Here is a 19,841-nt window from a genome sequence, read left to right on the forward strand (position 1 = left end):
TTAACTGAGCAGCTGGCAGATCTCTTTGTGAACGCAGCATAAGAAATCCACGTAGGAAGCTCCTCCATAAATATTCTTGTCTTCTACTAGGAACTGTCGGAAAAGCATCTCTGGCTGCTCCCGTTGTTTCACAATCATCAACTGAAAAGATGAAATACGTATTTTTAGGATACAGTCATACCAAATAGCAGTATGGTTTTCCTGTATCTGTTGCTGTGTTACTGTATTTCTGAACACGGGAGGGAGAACTGCTGCGAATTAAGGTTTGCAGAATACAATGGTAACCTTTAGACTTGAGTACTTCTGAAATCTGTCTTGATTAAGCATTTAGCACATTTGAGATGCTTGTGGCTACAATGCATGCTGGAACTCACCAACATGCAGGAGAATTCCCAATACATAGAAATCTTTACAGCTACTGCTAAGTTTTGCCAAAGCCAGTTGTGTTGTTTATAACACATCTGAGAAACAAGTTGAGACTTACCTTCATAGTGTAGGGCTTTTGGCTCTGGATATGCTCCAGTATTGACTTGAGTTTCTTAGAAAATGGATTGTCCAGCTCAGGCAGTGATGTCTGTTAGGATGAAAGAAGAGCAAGTTGCTATCAGCCAGTCACAGCTGTTAACAGCAGCTTGTTTTGTAGCAGTTCACAGTTATGATTCCAGTTACTGGGAAATGCCACCCACTGCACAAAAATGTCTCTGTCTCATCTTAAAGACTCATATGTCTATGCCACTTTTCAGTTTAAAATAATCACTTTATGAAGATCACTATCAGGAAAATCTATCTTTAACTATTGCAAACTGTTTTGTTCCAATTTTAGCAATATACATTCAATATGACTTTAATACCTGCCACAGTGATATACAGCTGCAGAAGGTTTGAAAATGTTACTAATGCTTCTTGTTCATGTGTGTTCAGAGTATAAAAAGCGTATTAACATTTTATGTAGTATCACCTTCTGCTGGTCACCTCTTTCTGCTTTCAGTTGAACAATGAAAATCTGCCTCATTTGTGTCTCTGATCAGCACTCTGGTCTTATTAAATCAAATTCTGTAAAAAGAACTAGTGTCCATCTACTCACAGCCTCCGTGCTGATGTGCGCAAAGGAAGGCACGTTGAAGAGCCCCTGGATGAGCTCGGGGGGCGCGCTGACCCCTAGCCACAGGAACATGCTCAGCCCGTTGGCCAGCAGGAAGGCCCCTCCTTCCAACAGACGTTCCTCAGAGCAGCGGACAGCAGCTGGGACAGCTTCACTCTTCAAGTCCAGGCTGTGCTGTGGGGCAAAAATACACAAGAATTGTAGACTTGGTGCCTTCAAGGTGATTAAGCTCTAATTAGATACTGAAAAGAAAGGCTGAGTCCTTCTTAGTGGTTCCTTTCCAAGTTAGAGGAATTAGAAATCAGCCCTCTCCTTCCTAAGGTAGTGCACTGTGTGCAAAGGAAGACTTGCCATAAGGGGGGAGATAATTGCATACCAGTGTTGATCCTTAATGAAACTGGTATCTCTTCATTTGCCCAGGCAAAAACCTTGCTAGAAGTACAGTGAGTCTCCTACAGAATGCTGATGTCAGTGACTGATAACGTTATGTCCTCCTTTTCCAGTAAACTACAGGTTCTACCCTCCCTCCTCAATTTAGTTCAATTAGCAACTGCATCACAAGTCAAAAATGTCCTCCAGCGTGGTAGTGTGCACGTGCCCAGCAGACAGCATCTTTCAGCATCTGCACAGTTATAACATCACAGGAAGCTGAAAACAGTTTCACTGAAAATGAGAAGATGCACACACAACAGACTCACGATTGGCAGAAGCTGGGGATAGAACAGCAGCTGTGTGTCAGCAACTCCCATGGCCATGACCAGCTGCCGCTGGTAGGCGCGCTCGTCCGTCGGGATCTCTGGTCTGCCAGCCAGCACGCAGCTCTTCAGCAGGGAGTTCATGTACACTGGTAGCACCTTCATAGCATCTGGCAGGATGAGCTGGGAGGCAGGGAAAGCTCATTATTTAATGTATCCACGATGCTGGGGAATGAGAGCTGGACTGCCAAACATTTAGATGAACCACTGTTTGTTTGCTTTGATTAAAGAAGGGAAAAAAACCCAACAACAAAGAACCTAGAAAAAAAAATGCTGTTTCAAGTCAGATATGACAACTCTGAATGGTTAATACATTTGATAAGTATCCAACATAAATTATTTGCCCTGTAGGACTGTAATTCTCTTCTTGGATGCTGTCATCTCTCTGTACCCCATGCTCACTTCTAGGTACTAAATTAAAAGGGAGTCACAAAGGAAATGTGTTGTTTTTTCTCTGAACAATTTAGAAGGCAAATGAAGGTCCACCCTAAGTGTCTCTGGTGTTGTTTCTAACATACAACATTTAATAGCCCAGACTTTGATTATGGACATCATTGCACGGTATGTAAAAGCCTTTAGTTGTTAAGTTGAATTGCCAGGCTCTAAGGATGGATAATTTAAAAGGAAACAACTGCTGCTTTTACTGAAGCACTGAATTTCAAGTCACATAATTAGGATGTGCTAATAATTCTAATTTATAGGTTACATTAAAGAAGAAAGACTTAGAAAAATGCAGTTTAAAAGAGATCAAAAGAACTAATCTGAACTAGTGGGCTGGGTCTTACCTGGCTGACTGCTGAGGGGCTGGCACAGTTCTTCCTGTAACACGCCAGTATGTGAGCTGTTTGATTCACCAGGATCTCTCTGACTGTCTTCAGAGGTTGGCTTAGAATGGCTTTAAAAGCTACAAACACAGAAGAATAAGAGAGTGTGTTAAAGATGGGGACAGCTTCTCATTTTTCTAACTTCAGGTCTAGGGCTGCTACTTAGTCTCATTTACAGACAGCACCGTGAAGGATGTTTCTTCATCTTGGCCCAAAAAAACCTCCACCAGCCCTCCAGCACAGTGACAAGATGGCCATTTCCAGTACTGTGCTGATACAGTTTTGTGCCTTATATGTTTCTAGCTACCATCATAAGCATTATTTTTATGGAATTATCTCTAAAATACATAAACTGTTTGTCTTAGCAATTTTATAACATTTCAAGAGTTGCTCAGGCTTTGAGCAGCAAGTTACAAAAGATTATTTCCCACCATGTAATCACTTCTCCCCTTCTCCTTCCTCTTCCTCTATCCCACAGTAAAAAAGGAAACAAAAACTTTACCTGACTTGGCAAAGAAGTTGGTAAGTGCATCAGTCTCACAAGTCTTGTAGACATCAGCTAACTGGGAGCTACAATTCAAACCAATATTGTGTATGCGAAGTCTTCTTTGCCCACTTACCGATGTGTACAGGACAGCACACTGCAGAGGAGCAAAGCACTTTTATTTTAAAACAAAAAGCTTCCATCATGCAAGAGCCACCTACTTAGTGTGTAAAATCTATGTATTAACTTCTGAAAACTGCCTAGCCTTGCAGTGCTGCTGTTATCTACAGGACCAACATACCTGTATTTTTACAGAAGTATATTAGACATTATAAAAGCTACTAAACTTAAAATCCTAAAAAACAACTGATAGAAATTATGACTATCATTTGCTATGTACACCGATGGTTTAGTCTGAAAATGAGACCATCAACTGTCCATTGGTAAAGTGCACTTTGTGTGGTATCTGAACAGTTAAAATAAATGTGTCTGAGAAGATCCCATACAGCTGAGTAGTCTGCCCATCACATTATTTTTTGGCAAAACCAAAACAGAAAAACTTCCTCATCTTGAAAAGTTGAGTGGTTCTTTTTACATGAGTAGGTTGCTTATGAAGTGAAACACCACATGCTGCCAACTAACCCCTGTATCCTGCATCTACCATTGGCTTACGGACTAGAAAAAGGGTGTAACTTAAGAACCATCCTACGTAACCATTCTACGTGGTAACTTCTTGCCTGTTACAGCTGCAGTTCTTACTCGTGATTTCATGGCATTACACATAATTTAAGGTTTTTTACCTGAATTAAGGCTCCACTGTCTTCATTCAGTTTGTCATCATGTTTGAACTCCACGGTCACTGCCTTGTCACAGTCGACTGCTGCCATCTCTACATCTGTGGTGTTGTTCATGTAAATAGCACCAAAGAAGTCTGTAGCTCTGAAGCCTATGGCAGATTAAAACAAAACAAACTTAGCTTTTTATTTTAAAATTGCAAATAAGATTGACATTGTTTTCTGACTTTTTTTTTTATGGTCAGTCAGTTTTGCTGACTGAAACAGGAACCATTTTCCCTCAGGGATGTGCAGCCTCAAGGGTTCCACCAATTGTCCTTGCCAATAGCATTTTTTGACAGTTGGATGACAGAAAAAAGCTGATGATCCATGAAGCTGCGCTGTGACTCTGACACCAACTGTTGACATGGCCACTTTGTGTGTTTATGTTTCTCAAATCTTCGCATTTTAGGTGGCAATAAATGCTTGCAAAGTCATGGCATTCGAAGAATGAAAATGAAGGACCATCTAAGTGTCTAGCAGCAAGGCTTTTTTATACAACTTACTTGCAATCCAAGACGCATAGTGACCAGAAGCCTGACTCTGGTATTTGAAAATTAATTCTTGTGGAGGCATAAAAGATAAGACATATCCATGCATTTTATCAGTCTATCCAATTACTTTTCCAGAGGTACATCATGCTGTACAGCACTGTATTATTTATAATTATATATTTTCACATGCGTTCATGTTTATGTTCAGTCCCAACGGGTACCATTACCTGTACTTGTCCGCACCCTCATGATTGCATCAAATCCGGTCTTCTTTCCAATGTCTTTCCTGAGGTCACTTAAGAACCGCGGGCTGTCAGCATCGAGCTAGAAACGCAAAGCAAAAGCAACCGTTGCCGTTCACCACGGGGCGGCAGCACCGCAGCTACAACCTGACCCTCTCCGCCCCTGGTAATCCCCGCCCCCGACAGCAAATCTGTTCACATTTAACATTTTGTTTCCCTGTAAAAAGAGATACGAGATATTGATTGCTGTATTGTTAACAGCAACATATAGATGGAAGTGTCCACCAATTCATCACTAGGCTGGGACATCCAGAATTCCTATTCCATCCAATTATCTCCAGTAACATCCCTCCTCACACTCTTATCTACCTCGAGGCCTAGAGAGGAGTTCATGGCATAGCCTGAAGAATTCCTGAGTAGCCCTGCTGATGCTTAACAGGCTTTTGCTGACACAGAGGAAGTGCCCCACTGCCCAGAGAGCATCTCATGAAATCTTAAACCTTTTTTTGCGGGGTTTTATCATAAGTCTTTATCTGTATATACAGGAGTAACTGACTTCCCTGTTCAGACCCCAGCATATTTTAGTGGATCTAATCTTAACATACCAACCAGGTTACTACTGTTTCAAGATAAATATTTCAGCCTGATCTGTCATTTTCAAGTTTGAATTAATTTTCTCCCCTGGAGTTCATAAAAGACAGTTTTTTAGAGTCACTCTACTTTTACATTAACCATCAAAGCACACATGGAAATGAAACCCAACAAATGCCCAACAAAGTGTTACTATCTTAAAGACAGGAACCTTGCATCGCTTACCTGGAAATTGTTGTACTTGTACAACGTTCCTCCAGTATACATTGTGACAAGACCCATGGAGGCTACATCCACATACTGATTTGGGAAGAGGAATAAATTCACACAGCAGCCATTAGCCACACAATCCCTGGCTAGGGCCTCATAAAAATTCACCTGGGGCTGGAAGAGTGTCTGCACAGAATTAAAAAATACAAGTGTTAAAATGTTAGATACCGTTGGTAGCCAATCACAAAGGAAATGTCCACTTGAAGGAAAAAAAGAGAAGTGAAACTTTAAGTGAGGCATGGATCTAATAAACATGTTGCCCCTGCCCATGTACTTGCATGCAGGGAACCAAATCTGTACGTTCCTGGAGAACTAAATCAGTGAACAAGCAGGTGGTAAAGGCTCCTGTACCTACATAACCAGTGCATGTGAGAATGGGAATACTATATAATTAAATAGCACATCTTTGTAAAAGAAAATAAATGGCAAAAAGATCAAGAGTCTATTAGAGAAATTCAGCATAATAGCAGTCCCTTGTTAACTTGGGGTAGAACATACCTTTTCTTTATCTGTATTGAGTAGTTTTTTGTCATCTCTGTTTCTCAGCTTCCCTGGTGCTTCACCAGTTGGCAATGAAGAATGGAAGATAAACAATTTTCCAGCACATTCTGCAGCCTGTTTCAAAGACATGATATTTATTAAATACAGCATATTAATTAATGTTAAGATAAATTAGCCTAATTTTCATTCATTGTGGTTATCTTGGAGAACAGTGTCAACTTTCTGCAAGTTCCCCAGAGGTAAATAATTCATTTAGAGACTCAAAACTTGATGGAAGCAAGTCCTGAAACCACCTGGGAATTTTATGAGTAAATAACTTATTCTAGCACATAGGTGTGTTGGCTGATGCATTGCTATAGTCATTTCTACATAGGAATTTAAAATCTTGATGAGCAAAACTAAGAGAACCTCTCTTGAAGACTTTCTATTTGGATACAGGCATTAGGCAACGAGCAAAAAGTATCAAAAACTCAAATACTAATTGGATAAATTTAAGAGGAAATGTAATTTAACAAAAAAATCACTTATTTCAGTTGAGGCACACTAGTGTTCACTATATTTTTATAGATGAGCAATTATCACATTCTTGTACTAGATTCCATATTCAAATCTACACTAAAACGCAGGAGTATCAAAACTTGTGATGAGCTTTTCCTCCTGTCCTCCTAAGAAATGAAGTGAATGCCAGTTTTATTCAAGTTTGCTATTCTTATTTAGAACTCTGATGAGAACATGGTATTTACTGACATGACAAACTACAGTAGCAGTACCACAGGCAGCTTTTCATCCAAATTTAGAAAATCCAGTTTATCACTTACTCTTACTACTGAGACAGCTAAGAGGATGAGCAGAAGAGAACAGTTATTTCAGTTGGAAGGGATCTACAACCATCATCTACTCCAGCCTGACCACTTCAGGGCTGACCAAAAGTTAAAGTGAAATGAAAACTGATGAACAGTTCTGAACTCTTCAAGTATTCAAGCATTTGGGTGAAGGGAAGGAAGGAGAAAACAGAGATTTGTCCTTTTCCTGCTCCAGACTTATCCACACATCCAGGTTAAAACTGCAGTACGTGTGACTACAGATGCAAATCAGCTTTGGTACTCTTTCTCCTCCAGATCTTAAAGTGTTTGCAAGGTAGAGATATTCCACATTTCAAAACAAGCTACAGCATTCTTCAGGGAAAAATAGAAATCTCTTTGCTATGGCAGAAATGCAACTGAAAACAGTATCTTACTTACATTACAGCTGAAATTTCATCCCTAGTATTTCAAGCATAGTTATCTTTAATTGCAAATGCAAATTTCTTTAATTCCTTTTCAGAAGCATTCTGCTGAAAGACTTAGCAAATACCTGTTTGCCATGATACGCATCAGGAATTGTTGATGTTGCTTTTGACAGCTTTTCTAAAATGTATACATATCATATCTAAAAGGGTATGAAAAATAATCTCCAATAGGAACGCAATACATTTTATTCTTTTTAGACAGAAAATTGTTTTCTTGAGTGCAGGTATATGCATATTAATAACTCACAGTGAAAATCTTTACAATTTACACATTTTAAATACTGCTAAATAAAAAGCTTAATTAAAAGCTGCTTCCTTCTGAAGCTAACATCAAAGGAAATTTACAACTATGGCCCCTAAGTTTGCTTTGTAGAAGTCAAGTATTAAGGACCAGCATTCTGGTGGAAGCAGTAACCAGCTGTATTTTGGCACACATACTCCCCCTGGCAGTATGCATAAATAGCAAGAAAAGAGGAATTAATTAAATATTTAAGAAACACATTTGAAAAATGTGTATTTTTGGTTTATAATTTTATCTACTCCAAGTTCATGCTTATACACAGCTTGCAGATAAATCAACTATTGGCTGTTTTCTGCCCCTACAAATCTTGTGGTGAACCACGGTGGTATTCTTTTAACTGGCAGCATTCCATGGAAATGTCAGCACCTCAGAGGATGTCCTGGACATGCAGAAAGCAACTAGGGATGCATCTTGACCTGTGGATTCATTTTCAGCTGATTTCAAACTGTGAGAGCTTGTCAGTTAAGAGGAAACCCTCCAAGCTCCTACCCAACTCAGTTATAAATAGTAATAAATACCTCATTTAGCACAAGAAGTCAGCAGAAGCAGAACAGGTAGGGCAAAATCATATCTTATACTGACTCTTTTCCTGCCGTTCGAACATGCAAGGACCGGATATCTGTGCAAACACCCAGAGGATCTATTCGTTCTGTTGCAGCAACTAAACACTTTTTTATTTCTCTCAAATGCTGAACAAGAAACCAACTCCTGTTCCTCATCTTCTCTTTACCATCCATTCTATGTAAAACAGACTCCAGGGGCCAGTTTCCCACAATAAGCTACGTCTGGAAACAGATGTTCTGCTTGTAGTGTTCTCCTTCTGACTACAGCAGTTCCAACACCATTAGAACAACGGAACATTGGTGCTGGAAACCATCAGGGACTTTTTTTCTAATTCCCTATTGTGATTTGGAGGATTTGGGACTGGCTTTTAGCAAATGGAAATTCTACAGCTTATCAAGTCTTATTAAAGAGCTACTTCCCTTACAGCAAGGAACATTCTAACCTTTAGCGCCTCCATGCCAGCCTGGATAACAGGAGCAAAGATGGTCTCACTCTCATTAGTGTCAGCAAACATCTCTGGAATCTGGTCCAACAAGCTATGGAAGACAAAGTATCAGTGTCTCAGCTGGTTAGTTATTTGGGATAAACCCCAAACATACCTTCTAACATACCAAGTCTTCACACATTTGAACACATGAATTTGGATTGCTCAGTTTCTTAGGATTCCAGCCAGACTGGAACAAAACATGACTTGTAAAATTCTATGGGGTCCATTACTTTAAAGCTGGCAACATAAAGGAACATACAATAAAGAAAAAATGCCCAAAAACTTAAGGAGTTCTAGTGTGCTGCAAGGACGTAACAGTCCTTAGATCATATCCAGGTGTGCATTATATACATCGTAAGAGGAAAAACATGCAACATGGCACACAGCTGCAATACCCCTCCCATTTTTGAAGACACACAGCTGAAGATACATGGCTTACACCTGGCCTAAATATGCTTTCTAACTCAGCACTGGGGGGTTGTTGATACCACATTTTCTTTGCCTCAGAGGTGGAAATACATGACTTGCAGCATCTGCTGCCCTCTAAAGTACTTCAATAAATACAACTACCCCCCAACACCCAGAAACACAATTGACTAAAAGGCATAATGCATATCATAAGCATTCAGCTCCTGTTCACATATGGAATAATTATACTTTACTTGATAACAACAGATCGTGATTCCTGGAAGTTAACAAGGAAACCATCCAGCAGAGGAACAAAAACTTCACCAACATCTGAGACCACCATCATCTGAGGCTGGGCTAAGCTGCTTTTTACATTAAAGAAGTGGAGGACCTTGTTGTAAGTGACAAAACCAACTCGAATTGCTGAGGATTCTTCTTCTTCTTCTCTGTAAGAAGAACAGAAACAATTGGGTGTTAATTCTGAAACTCTGCCCTTGCAATACAAGCATCCTTCTGCAACGCAAGGCAGCTTTCAGATCTGTCCTGGGAGCAACAAAGCAAATGACAACCAAGCAGATGTAATGGCCTCAAACTTTGCCTTAGGTCAAATTAAAACACTCTGATAAAATCAACTGCTGTATTATTTAAGTTTTTAAAAAATACTTATTTACATCAACCCTATCAACTGTACATCCCATCCAAGAAGTTCAAAGCCTCTAAGATAAAGAATAAACCACGTTGTCCTCAAAACATTACCTCTGTTTTTGTGGAGGTAACTCCTGCAGGCAGCAGACCACTCTGCCACTAGTAGCAGCATTACCATTAGTACTAGTTAGACCCTTTCCAGGTTTGCAGTCCAAGGTTTAGTGAGCTTTTCCCTAAAAGGCAATCCTATTAAAAAAACTTGGTCTTTATTACTAATAAAATAGTGCCTTCTTCTAACATGGTTGTGTTCCTCTTGTAAATGACAAACCAAGCCTTTAGCACAAAAAATGCCAGATAGGAAGCGTGTGATACTTGTAATTACTACAGGTCAGCCTATATGTTCTGTACAGCAACATTAAATATTTAAGCAGCCTATTTAACTTCTGGTGAGATGTCACAAAACCGGCAAATCTCTGCTGAGATGTCCACTGCAACCAACAGATTGTCCTAGTTTTTTTAGTCCTGCTCTGGCAGGGGGGTTTGACTTGATGATCTTCTTTGGAGATCCCTTCCAACCCCTAATATTCTGTGATCCCATTTCTGCCATCACAGTTTTAATGTTTAGCTGCAGATATAGTGGCCTGTTGCTTATGTACCTCACACAGTAATTAGTTCTTTTTAAAGTGTCACAATGAGCTGTCTGGATCATATGTAGAGAAATGCATTCAAATGTTGGGGTTTTTAATCATGCATCTAAAAATCCTATTTGCATGACCAGTCAGCCTCATTTTCTAAGCTTATAAGCACAAATTTCTTAACTCCTTTCTCTGTATTTCTCTAAATACAAAAGCAGGAATTGCTGGTTTGGAACACCTAAGTTTGAAAATGTCTGCTCTAAAATTTCCAGCAAGCAAATAATATGTATTCTGCTATGCTGCAAGTCTATAAAAACACAAAGTTCTTAGTAGGGTCTTGAGCCACCTACCTCCATCCTTTCTTTGCTAAGAAAGACCTTTGCACTACTGGCCTTCACGTGACACAGATGGCTTTCCTAACACAAAAACCTAGGAGCACAGGGTGAATTCCCAGCACAGGGCTTTCACCTCATGTGGAACAGCAAAATATTTTTGCAGGTGTATTTGCCTAGCAACAGAAAATGAACATGTAGTGACCTTTGTGTCTCAGCAACAAAATAAAGGTTTCACTATAATTTTTTGATGGAATGTCTTATGGTTATTTTTTAAAATAATATTATAGTTTAAAGACAACAGACAAGTCTGAACAATCTGAACAGCCTGCTCTTTCTTTACTTCTTTTACAGCTTTTTTCAGTGGAAATGAAAACTTTGGCCTTGCAAACAATTTACTTAGCAGATCTCTGCAGAGTGCTGTTAAGGAGAAGAATTAATCTCTATTTTGTGATGTAGATATACTTCACTTCGTTTTTCCTCAATTTTTTGCTATTCCAGTCTAGGTGTTTCTAAACTGCCAACTACTTTTAATTACTACACTCATGCCTTTTTAGTATTTTCAGAATCATGTCAAATCCTGAGGGAAAGCTCTGAACTATGTTCAGGATAAATACTGAACACTTGTGCCTCCAGTGTAATCTTCAACGACAAAGTTCTTGAGAGATGGCCTTAAATGGGAATCTGACAAACTAACCCCCCAGCCTTGGACTGGTATTTCCTTCATGCACAGAGATCCCAGAAGGACACATGATAAAAGACTTTAAACATATCCCAGATAACCTCAAGGATCTTGTCTCCCACCCTTTCTCACTTTGCTCTCTCTTCTTAAGTTTGTTCTTACTCTGCAGGTACTGTTATTTGGGATGCATTTGCTTCCTGTATGTTCTGCAATGTTTTCCTGTCTACTTAATTTCTCAGTGTTTCACTGCTCTCATTTAATGTATTTAATGCTCACAAAGCAAATGTGTTCTATTTCCTAAATTATTTGTTGCCTGCAAGATTTGTTCTCCTCTCAGATACATACCAGGACAGAAAAGTCTCGCAGCACTGGAAGAAGCTTTAAAAGTTTTGCAAATTAGCAATAAAGCTAACGATACAAGTCACCAACACTACAGCTGTAGAGAGACTTGCTGTTCTTGAATATTCTGCTTTTGGTATTTTCCTGTTTAATTTAAATGAGAAAACCAACATTGCAGTAAAGAGAACCACAGCGTCAAATCAAAACTAGAAGCTGGAACTTAGCTGATAATACCACTAGAGTTCACTACAAGAAAGGAAAAGAATGCAAGCTGCATGTGCAATTAGGATGACAGACTCTTTTCCCTTCATATAGGAAGCCCAGACATCAAAGTTGACGAACTACCAGCAGTGTTAAAATTAACACTGGGTCACAATCACTGCAAAAATACCTGTGCTGTAAACATTCACATTTTCTGTAGCGTGTTCTTACCTCTCAACATGCAAAGCTGATTGAAAACTGCAGTGCAGTAAGTTAAGCAATGCACATATGTTTCCTTACCTTGGAAGTTTATCTAGCAGAGTCTTCAGTTCATCACATATGAGTTTAACCAAGCCACTCTTTATGTTTCTGTATGATACATCAATCATGAAGATATAAGCCGGTGGCTTTGGAGGCTTGTTGTTCTACAGAAAAAATGACCATTCACAGTAAAAATTAGACCATGTCCTGTTAAGTCAAAAAAATGTACAGGTGGTATCATAAGGCAATCTAAATACAGTGTTCAGTTGTTTGAAAATGCTATGGATCAAACATAGTAAATACTGCAGAAAGCTGACACCTACTGGGTAAAGCCCACCCCTGGAATAAGATGAAACACAAACATTTTCTGCTGGAATTCAGGTGTTTAAACAAACTTGCCTTTTGGCTTTTTTCTTTACCCATCCTGGTTTTGCATTCCCTGTCTCAAAATGCAGTAACATTTTGTTAATGTGAATGCTTAAATTCAGTTTTTGTTAGCAATTGTTACGTGATTTCTAACCAATCTGGAAACAGAAAACACAACTTAGGTACTGAAGCAGAATTCAAATCTCAGTTCTTAGCAGTACTAAATGGTAATCATCTGCATCCTGTCTTTTGCTGGCTGATGCTCCAGTGCATTCTGGACAACTGAACTCTACTTTTAGGAATAAGCTGACTTTCTGCAGGATCATGAGAGCGAAACACTCAATGTATGTAACTGCTGCATACACAGCAGTGACTTGGGTTGAATTCCTCTTGTTTTGTTACTACTGACACAAGTTTCTGTAAGTAGGAAAAAGAGGAAGTTTTTTTTGTTTCCAAATAAGCAATGTAATGCTTAGAGATGTAGCCAGGAAAACCAAATAAACTGAACGTAGCAACAGTAAATACCATACTCCCTGAGATCAGTTTTCCTAATTCCCATTAAGAGGAGTAGTGCTCATTACTTGGTGACAGTTCAGGACAGCTTTTCCATTATACTGTTTCACTCACTGCCTTAACATACAGAGTTCTGACCACTTAATGAAATTATACTTGTAAAACTAAACCTCAGAAAACTCCACTCAGAAAAAAAAAATCTAAACCTTGAATTATGATTTAGCCATAATCTCTGGCACACTTTAAACTGAACATTATATCTTTGATCTCACTTAATTTGATTCATGTAAATCAGGATTAATGATTTGAATTAATGATAATGAACTAAAGTCAGGCAGTATTTTTAAAAGCTGTTCTGTTTACTGTACTTAGATTCTAGCTTTAAAAACCGTATCAAACACTATTTTAAAACTTTTGTATCACATCACCATTTATAAAGAATCCCTGCATAATTTCTGACAAATATATGGTAGAAATGAGGACTTGTGCTCTTGCTACATCCGCTTAGCATGAGCACAATAATGCAAAAACAGCTGTTACTTGTTAACATTTTTGTAGCTGTTCATCCTTGTTATTTGATAAGCACAAAAGGAAATGATTTTTCAGTTCTGGTCTTAAACTGGATTTATAAAAGAATTAAACCTTTAGCAACTTGGAGCAAAATGAAGAATGAATTATAAAATAATGTTAACTTCTGTAAAATGTAACGACTCAGCATTTCCAGCATGAGTGTTTATATTGATAGAGATTTACTAATTTTTTTTAATATTCTAGTATATCTGTGGACAGGTCTTTCCAACAAGACAGATCATGCTGGATGAATTACCAAGAAAGCTCCCTGATTTAACCTATAGGGCAAAAGCCACTGCACTGAAAACAATGCATTGTGAGAACAACTGTATCACACAGGGTTACAAGGAAAAGAACTGTGAAAACGGCACAGAGCCATGAAGTACACACAGATTTTAAAAAATGTAGCTGTCAAAAATCAGCAAGGCTTAACCAGAGTCAATAGAGCTACACTGGATGTACATTTACAATCCCACACAGTATCTCTGTAATGCTTCACTACAATTGTCCTCTGTTCTAGAATTTAACCCACATTTCACTAAAATATATACAGGTTGTTTCGGGGATTTCACTCAATTTTGGAGTAGTACCCTAGTAAGAAAGCAGAATTAAACCTGTTCATTTTCTTCATACCAGCAATAGTTTAATGGCATGAGAAAGTTACTGGTATCTACTTCGAGACTTCGTAGAATCGAGTTGTCTTTCCTAACCTTACCATGACCTCTGTTCCACTGACAGGAAGACAATTCTGCCTGATTTCAGCAAGAACAAAAAAACAAGTCCATACTTTCAACAGATGAAGTCACACTTGAAGTTTTGTAAAATGAGCCAGGAGTTTGAAAAGTTTAAGTAATTTATGCTTTCAGAAGTATCAAACACATTTCTCTAATAAAATCAAAGCCAAACATATACAGTGACTTGAGTGGGCTTTTGAGTTCTTCAGTGAGTTAGTATTAGGAGAGAAAACCCATTCTGTTTTAACTTGTCAGAATACTAAAACTACTCTTGCCAGCAAAAGATTACAATTCCCTCACTATGGTTTTCAATATTGGGAAGGCCATTTAGGCACGTGTCTGTGTTCCAAATCAAGAGAAGTGTTCTGGTTTGGTGGGATTTTTGGTAGCAGATGCACATCTGCCATTAACATATGAAAGAACTGAAATGAGACCTGAGCAGAGTGAGCACTAACAAAAAAAGATGATCTGTGCTGGAAAGGGAGAGCAGTGCTGGTGGTTGGTGAGGAAGAAGGGGAAGAAGGTGCCCAAGCAGAAGCTTCCCTGCAAGCCATGGCGAGATGGCAGCTGTCCCCCTGCACTCACGAAGGAACGTGGTGGAACATTCCCTGAAGTGCCAGGAGGGCTGAGCTTGGCCAGTGGACTTGGATTTTGTGGCCAGAGGATTTGCTGCCTGTGGACTCTGATTGCGCAGCGTTTGAAGACCCCAGCGCCACGGGAGTTTGTTCCCGAAGCAGCCTGTGACTTTCTGGGAAGCTCAGGCTCGAGCAGCTCTGGACCTCGTGGGAAGGACTCATGAAGGAGAGGTTTGTGAAGGACTTTCTCCCATGGGAGAGACCCCACGGGGAAGCAGGGGAAGGCTTTCTGAGGAGGGAGGAGCAGCAGGAACCACCAGCCTGTGAAGTGACTCTAAACCCTATCCCCTGTCTCCCTGTGCTGCTGGGGGTTAGGAGGGAGAGAAACCGAGAACAAAGTCATTTGAGCCTGGGATGAAGGGAGAGGTGGGGTAACATAGGCAAGCCCTGCTCTTTGTGTTGTGTGTGTCCCGTGTGTGTTTGATTAGAGTGAAATTAATTTTTTATTAATTTAATAATTTTAATAATTAATTTAGCAATCTTAATTTTAATTTAAGGGGGGGTGGGAGCTGAGTGAGTGGCCATGTGGCCGGTTCTTTGTTGTTGTGTTGGGCCCAAACCACGACAAGAAGACATGCATCTAAAATACAACACAGCATCAGAACCTCAGCTGTACTCTCTGAACAGTGCAACATGCTTGCTAGGACCAAGCAAATGCTCCAGTTAAAGACTGGTGACCTATGACTTCCTTGTGGTTTTTTTTTTTGTTCTTACTTGCTAGTTTCATACTTTGCAGCACAAAATACGAAAAATTACTTTGTAAGCTAGAATTTTTCACCTCTATCTGCATTTCCTAAAATGTCCCTGGTCTCTGATATTCAGCTTACAAGTGCACTTACTCTACTGCAGGTACTTACAAGAATTTTGTTTGTTTTGACATAAAATTGTAATTGGTTTGCATACTGGAAATACTCACTCGGCAATAATCCAAAGTAGCAATATATTCGTAAGATCCCAGGGACAGCTCAGGCCTTTCATAGTGGTCTACCCGTCGGCCTATGTGGTCCAGATGTTGAAAGAAGAACGGAGGGACTAAAAGACAACACAAGAGCAGGAAAAAATGTTGGTAATTTGCAGAAGAGGGAACAACCCAACAACTTATTTCAACAGATGCAATGTACTAATGTAGGCCCTTCTGTTACTGGTCAAGGGAAGCATTCAAACACTTATCCAAGTGGCAATGTTTTTTTCTCCCACCACTGGCTTAAAAAAACCCAACCAACCAAAAAATCACAAAAGTGTAGTAATGCAGCTCCTTTTGTATTTGGAGGATAGAGCATATTCCCCTATAATGCCCATTTCCTCCCACCTGTACACTGTTAGGCTTGAGTAGGTGAAGCTGACCCAGGTAATTTCCACAAGCAGGAGCCTGTTAACCTCAGAATACAGACTTAAGAGTGACTACTTTTTTAGTGCATACTCACATCTTAATTCAAATCACCAGAGCCAAAGCTTTGCAGGGGGACAGCAGTGAAAATAGCACTTTTCTTAAAGCCTGTAGTTCTTTACCCAGAAATACCAGGTCACTGGAAATGGCTCTACAAGGTTCACAACCCCGGCACAGCAAAGTGCATTGGGTCCAGTATACTTGGAACCTTCTGCAGCTACAGGAAAAAGTTCAGAAGCATTAAGAGATCAAGTGGGTTTGCCACCGAGACTTTATACTCAGCTAGTGTAAGGGTTAGAGTCATATTGGGGAAAAGTCACCTCTGGAACTGACCTTCTCTTTCCTCAGTCACAGTATTTTTTGACTGCTTATTTTTCACATTTCTGCCTGTAAAAAGTGTGTGTGTGAGGAATATCTACCTAGTTTGTTAGCCATTTCTAGTTATCATTAAAATCTGGGGGGTTTTTCAAGTGCTTTTTGATTTGGATAAAAGACCCTGTAGTAATACAAAGCATGATTCAAAAGGATACTGAAACTTAAATTTGTCTTTTCATGTTCACAAAGCATTTACATTTTTCTTCATGAGAGTTTAAATTGCTAACAAACTATGAAATTTGTTATCTGCTATGCTTGCACAAACATTTGAGCGTCAGACAGAAGAGAAGTTGGAACGAGTCTATCAAGGTTCACGTTTCAGAGTTGAAAAGATTACTGTATTAGGGAAAGCACTATACCGCTGTGATCCAGCTGAGGAAATCCAACTTGCTACAAATGTCTAGAAAGGCTAGTTCTGGCAAAGACTTGGGATTTAGCCAAGAGCACAAGAGCAGTTATGAGTCACATGCAGAACACTTGAACAAATATGGCATGGTATCTTCTGTGAAAACCAACACTTGTCACAGGAAGATTAATAGGTTATTTAACCATCGCATCCACAGTCATGGACAGGACCAGGCTAACATGGTTCTAAATATTTTAATCTGGCTGGACATTTAGACTTTTGGAAGAAATTAACTTTCCACAGAAAAGTTGCTTTCAGTTAGCAATACATGCAACTTTGTATCCTGTGATAAGATTATAGTTTTAAATTAAGTTTTGATTATATCAGACTAGAGTTCATGAGTCAGCATTATTTTTCATATATTTATTTTTTTAAACTGTATTGAACAAATGCTTCTACATATTTCTCTTGGGTAGTATTTTTTATTTGTGAAGCAGACCTAGTAAGCTGCATCTCACTAAACTATTTTCTCATTAGTCAGCAAATCAAGAAAGTAAGTTTAGGAATATAGTTTCTTTTTATTTGCATGAAACTTGTATGAATCACAGATCAGAGAAATATCACTTACCATCATTTATACAACTGCAAAATCCACACTGGTATCTTCTTCCCCCTTCAATGAACTGCATGAAGGGACACATATAAGCTTTGCACCGGTTGCATCGGATTGGTCCAGTCTCACCATGGTTTACAAGATAAAGAGGGGTCTAGGTGAAGAGATACATGAAGTTATAAAAAACAATGCAAACTTGAAACCACAGAAAGCACTGGAAGTTCAGGGCTCCAGGCTTGCCTTTTCCAGTAAAAGGTTTTTATAGCTGACTAGGAGCAATCTGCTGGAGTCAAGTATTTTGCCTTCTCTGTTAGATTGAGCTTTTCCTGCTGCTCATCTAGTGCAAACGGTCCCTCTAACAGATATTTGCTAAGAAAGCTTGTAATATTTTATCCTAAATGCTGCCCTCCCCAATACTGCCATGATACATGCTATACTCATGTTTAAATGTCGTTAGGGTCACCAGCTAGAGTGGGAGATTTAAGAGAAATACTAATATTTATTGAAGGAAAGTACATAGTGCAACAAATACAGTATCTCAAGCACTTGTCAGTGTAATTACACTGACCATGCTTGCTCAGAGCCTCTGCCAAAAAGCACAGCTAATGGAAGACGTTTTCCAGATGACTCTCCCAGTAATAAGTGTGCACCAGTTGAAAGATTCCTGTGATTATACTTCATGTTAAAAAAGTCATACTTGAAACCACTACAAAAATGGAAGTTTGCCCAATTATTTTTGAAACTCTAGGGAACATAAACATGCTTTATATTTGGGGTTTTTTTTCCTTACTCCCTTCAATCCCAACTAAAAAACTCTGAACATAAGAAAAGAAATCCACAGTTTGGATACATAACAACTCTCTATAACAGGAAAAATGCTGATGGCTTTTGAATGCTAGAACATTACCTGCTACCATACCCACTTTAAAAAATGAATAAATTACTCTCTTTTTACAGAATGGATTTAATCTATTATACACTTTATCTTTTATTGCAGCATAAGAGTCTTTGAATACTTACAAAGTCATTCACATCCTTCTACCATTTACTACCAATATATTTTATTGTTTGTTTCTGATTTACAGAGAATATTTTACTCATTTATTTCTCCAAAGGGTTTGGTGTTTTTTGCCAAGGATTTTATACATAAAAGTAGATGTTTTCCTCCTGCTCCATGGAGTATTTTTATACTTTGTGTTCTGTCTTCTACTAAGATTGAGTTTAAAATAACCAATAATGTCAGCTTGCAAGCTGTCAGGGTCATTTCTCAGACATGAAAGCCTTGGCTATAAAACCTGCTCATCAGCCACAATGACTTAATTAGTTATAAAACTTCTAAGTTTTGTTCATTACTTGGCAATTTTCTATTATCATTCTGCTGTATTAGTTTAATGAGGCCTGGATCTGGTTTGTAGTCAGTATTATTATCGTTTCTGACCTGACAGGGGAAAAAAACAAGACTAAAACAACTTCTCATTCCTTTATACATGTTAATTGAGTAATTTTAAAACTTGTTTTGATATATTTAATGCTATCCAAGAGCAAAGAAAAATTAACCCCAAATGATCATATTTTGAAATACCAATATTAAGATCTTCACATAAAAAGCATGAGCAAGAACAATAATAAATAAGTGCCACAAAGTTCAGAGCCTAGGTGTCTATACTCTTGGGAGGAGTTTATGGTCCCATTAAAGTCAGTGGCAAACTCTCACAGGAGCAGAGGAATAAGGTAACATTTTCAATTTTTTTGGTGTGTGTTTTTTAACAAATACCATACACCTTTTTTTTTTGCCTTTCCACCTATAAACTATCAGCATTTTCTTCCTTCCTTCCTTTCTCTTTCTTCCTTCCTTCCTTCCTTCCTTTCTCTTCCTTCCTTTCTCTTCCTTCCTTCCTTCCTTTCTCTTCCTTCCTTTCTCTTCCTTCCTTCCTTCCTTTCTCTTCCTTCCTTTCTCTTCCTTCCTTCCTTCCTTTCTCTTCCTTCCTTTCTCTTCCTTCCTTCCTTCCTTTCTCTTCCTTCCTTTCTCTTCCTTCCTTCCTTCCTTCCTCCCTCCCTTCCTT

At 38.9% G+C, this 19,841-nt stretch overlaps 1 protein-coding gene across 1 annotated transcript in view; it reads right to left on the reverse strand.

The window, feature by feature from the left end:
- Positions 1 to 19,841, reverse strand: part of SEC24D (SEC24 family member D) — a 46,211-nt gene continuing 26,370 nt past the window's right edge. The window contains exons 8-22 of the mRNA XM_009998561.1: positions 17,794 to 17,932; positions 15,974 to 16,089; positions 12,279 to 12,403; positions 9,399 to 9,590; positions 8,692 to 8,785; positions 6,094 to 6,210; positions 5,551 to 5,721; positions 4,720 to 4,816; positions 3,966 to 4,111; positions 3,184 to 3,322; positions 2,643 to 2,761; positions 1,801 to 1,980; positions 1,085 to 1,276; positions 485 to 574; positions 1 to 141 (exon numbers count right to left, since the gene is read on the reverse strand). Of these exons, the coding sequence (XP_009996863.1) occupies positions 1 to 141; positions 485 to 574; positions 1,085 to 1,276; positions 1,801 to 1,980; positions 2,643 to 2,761; positions 3,184 to 3,322; positions 3,966 to 4,111; positions 4,720 to 4,816; positions 5,551 to 5,721; positions 6,094 to 6,210; positions 8,692 to 8,785; positions 9,399 to 9,590; positions 12,279 to 12,403; positions 15,974 to 16,089; positions 17,794 to 17,932 (2,058 nt within the window). The remainder of the gene's footprint in view (positions 142 to 484; positions 575 to 1,084; positions 1,277 to 1,800; positions 1,981 to 2,642; positions 2,762 to 3,183; positions 3,323 to 3,965; positions 4,112 to 4,719; positions 4,817 to 5,550; positions 5,722 to 6,093; positions 6,211 to 8,691; positions 8,786 to 9,398; positions 9,591 to 12,278; positions 12,404 to 15,973; positions 16,090 to 17,793; positions 17,933 to 19,841) is intronic.

Source organism: Chaetura pelagica, unplaced genomic scaffold, assembly GCF_000747805.2.
Source record: "Chaetura pelagica isolate M959 unplaced genomic scaffold, ChaPel_1.0 scaffold176, whole genome shotgun sequence".
Taxonomy (NCBI): domain Eukaryota; kingdom Metazoa; phylum Chordata; class Aves; order Apodiformes; family Apodidae; genus Chaetura; species Chaetura pelagica.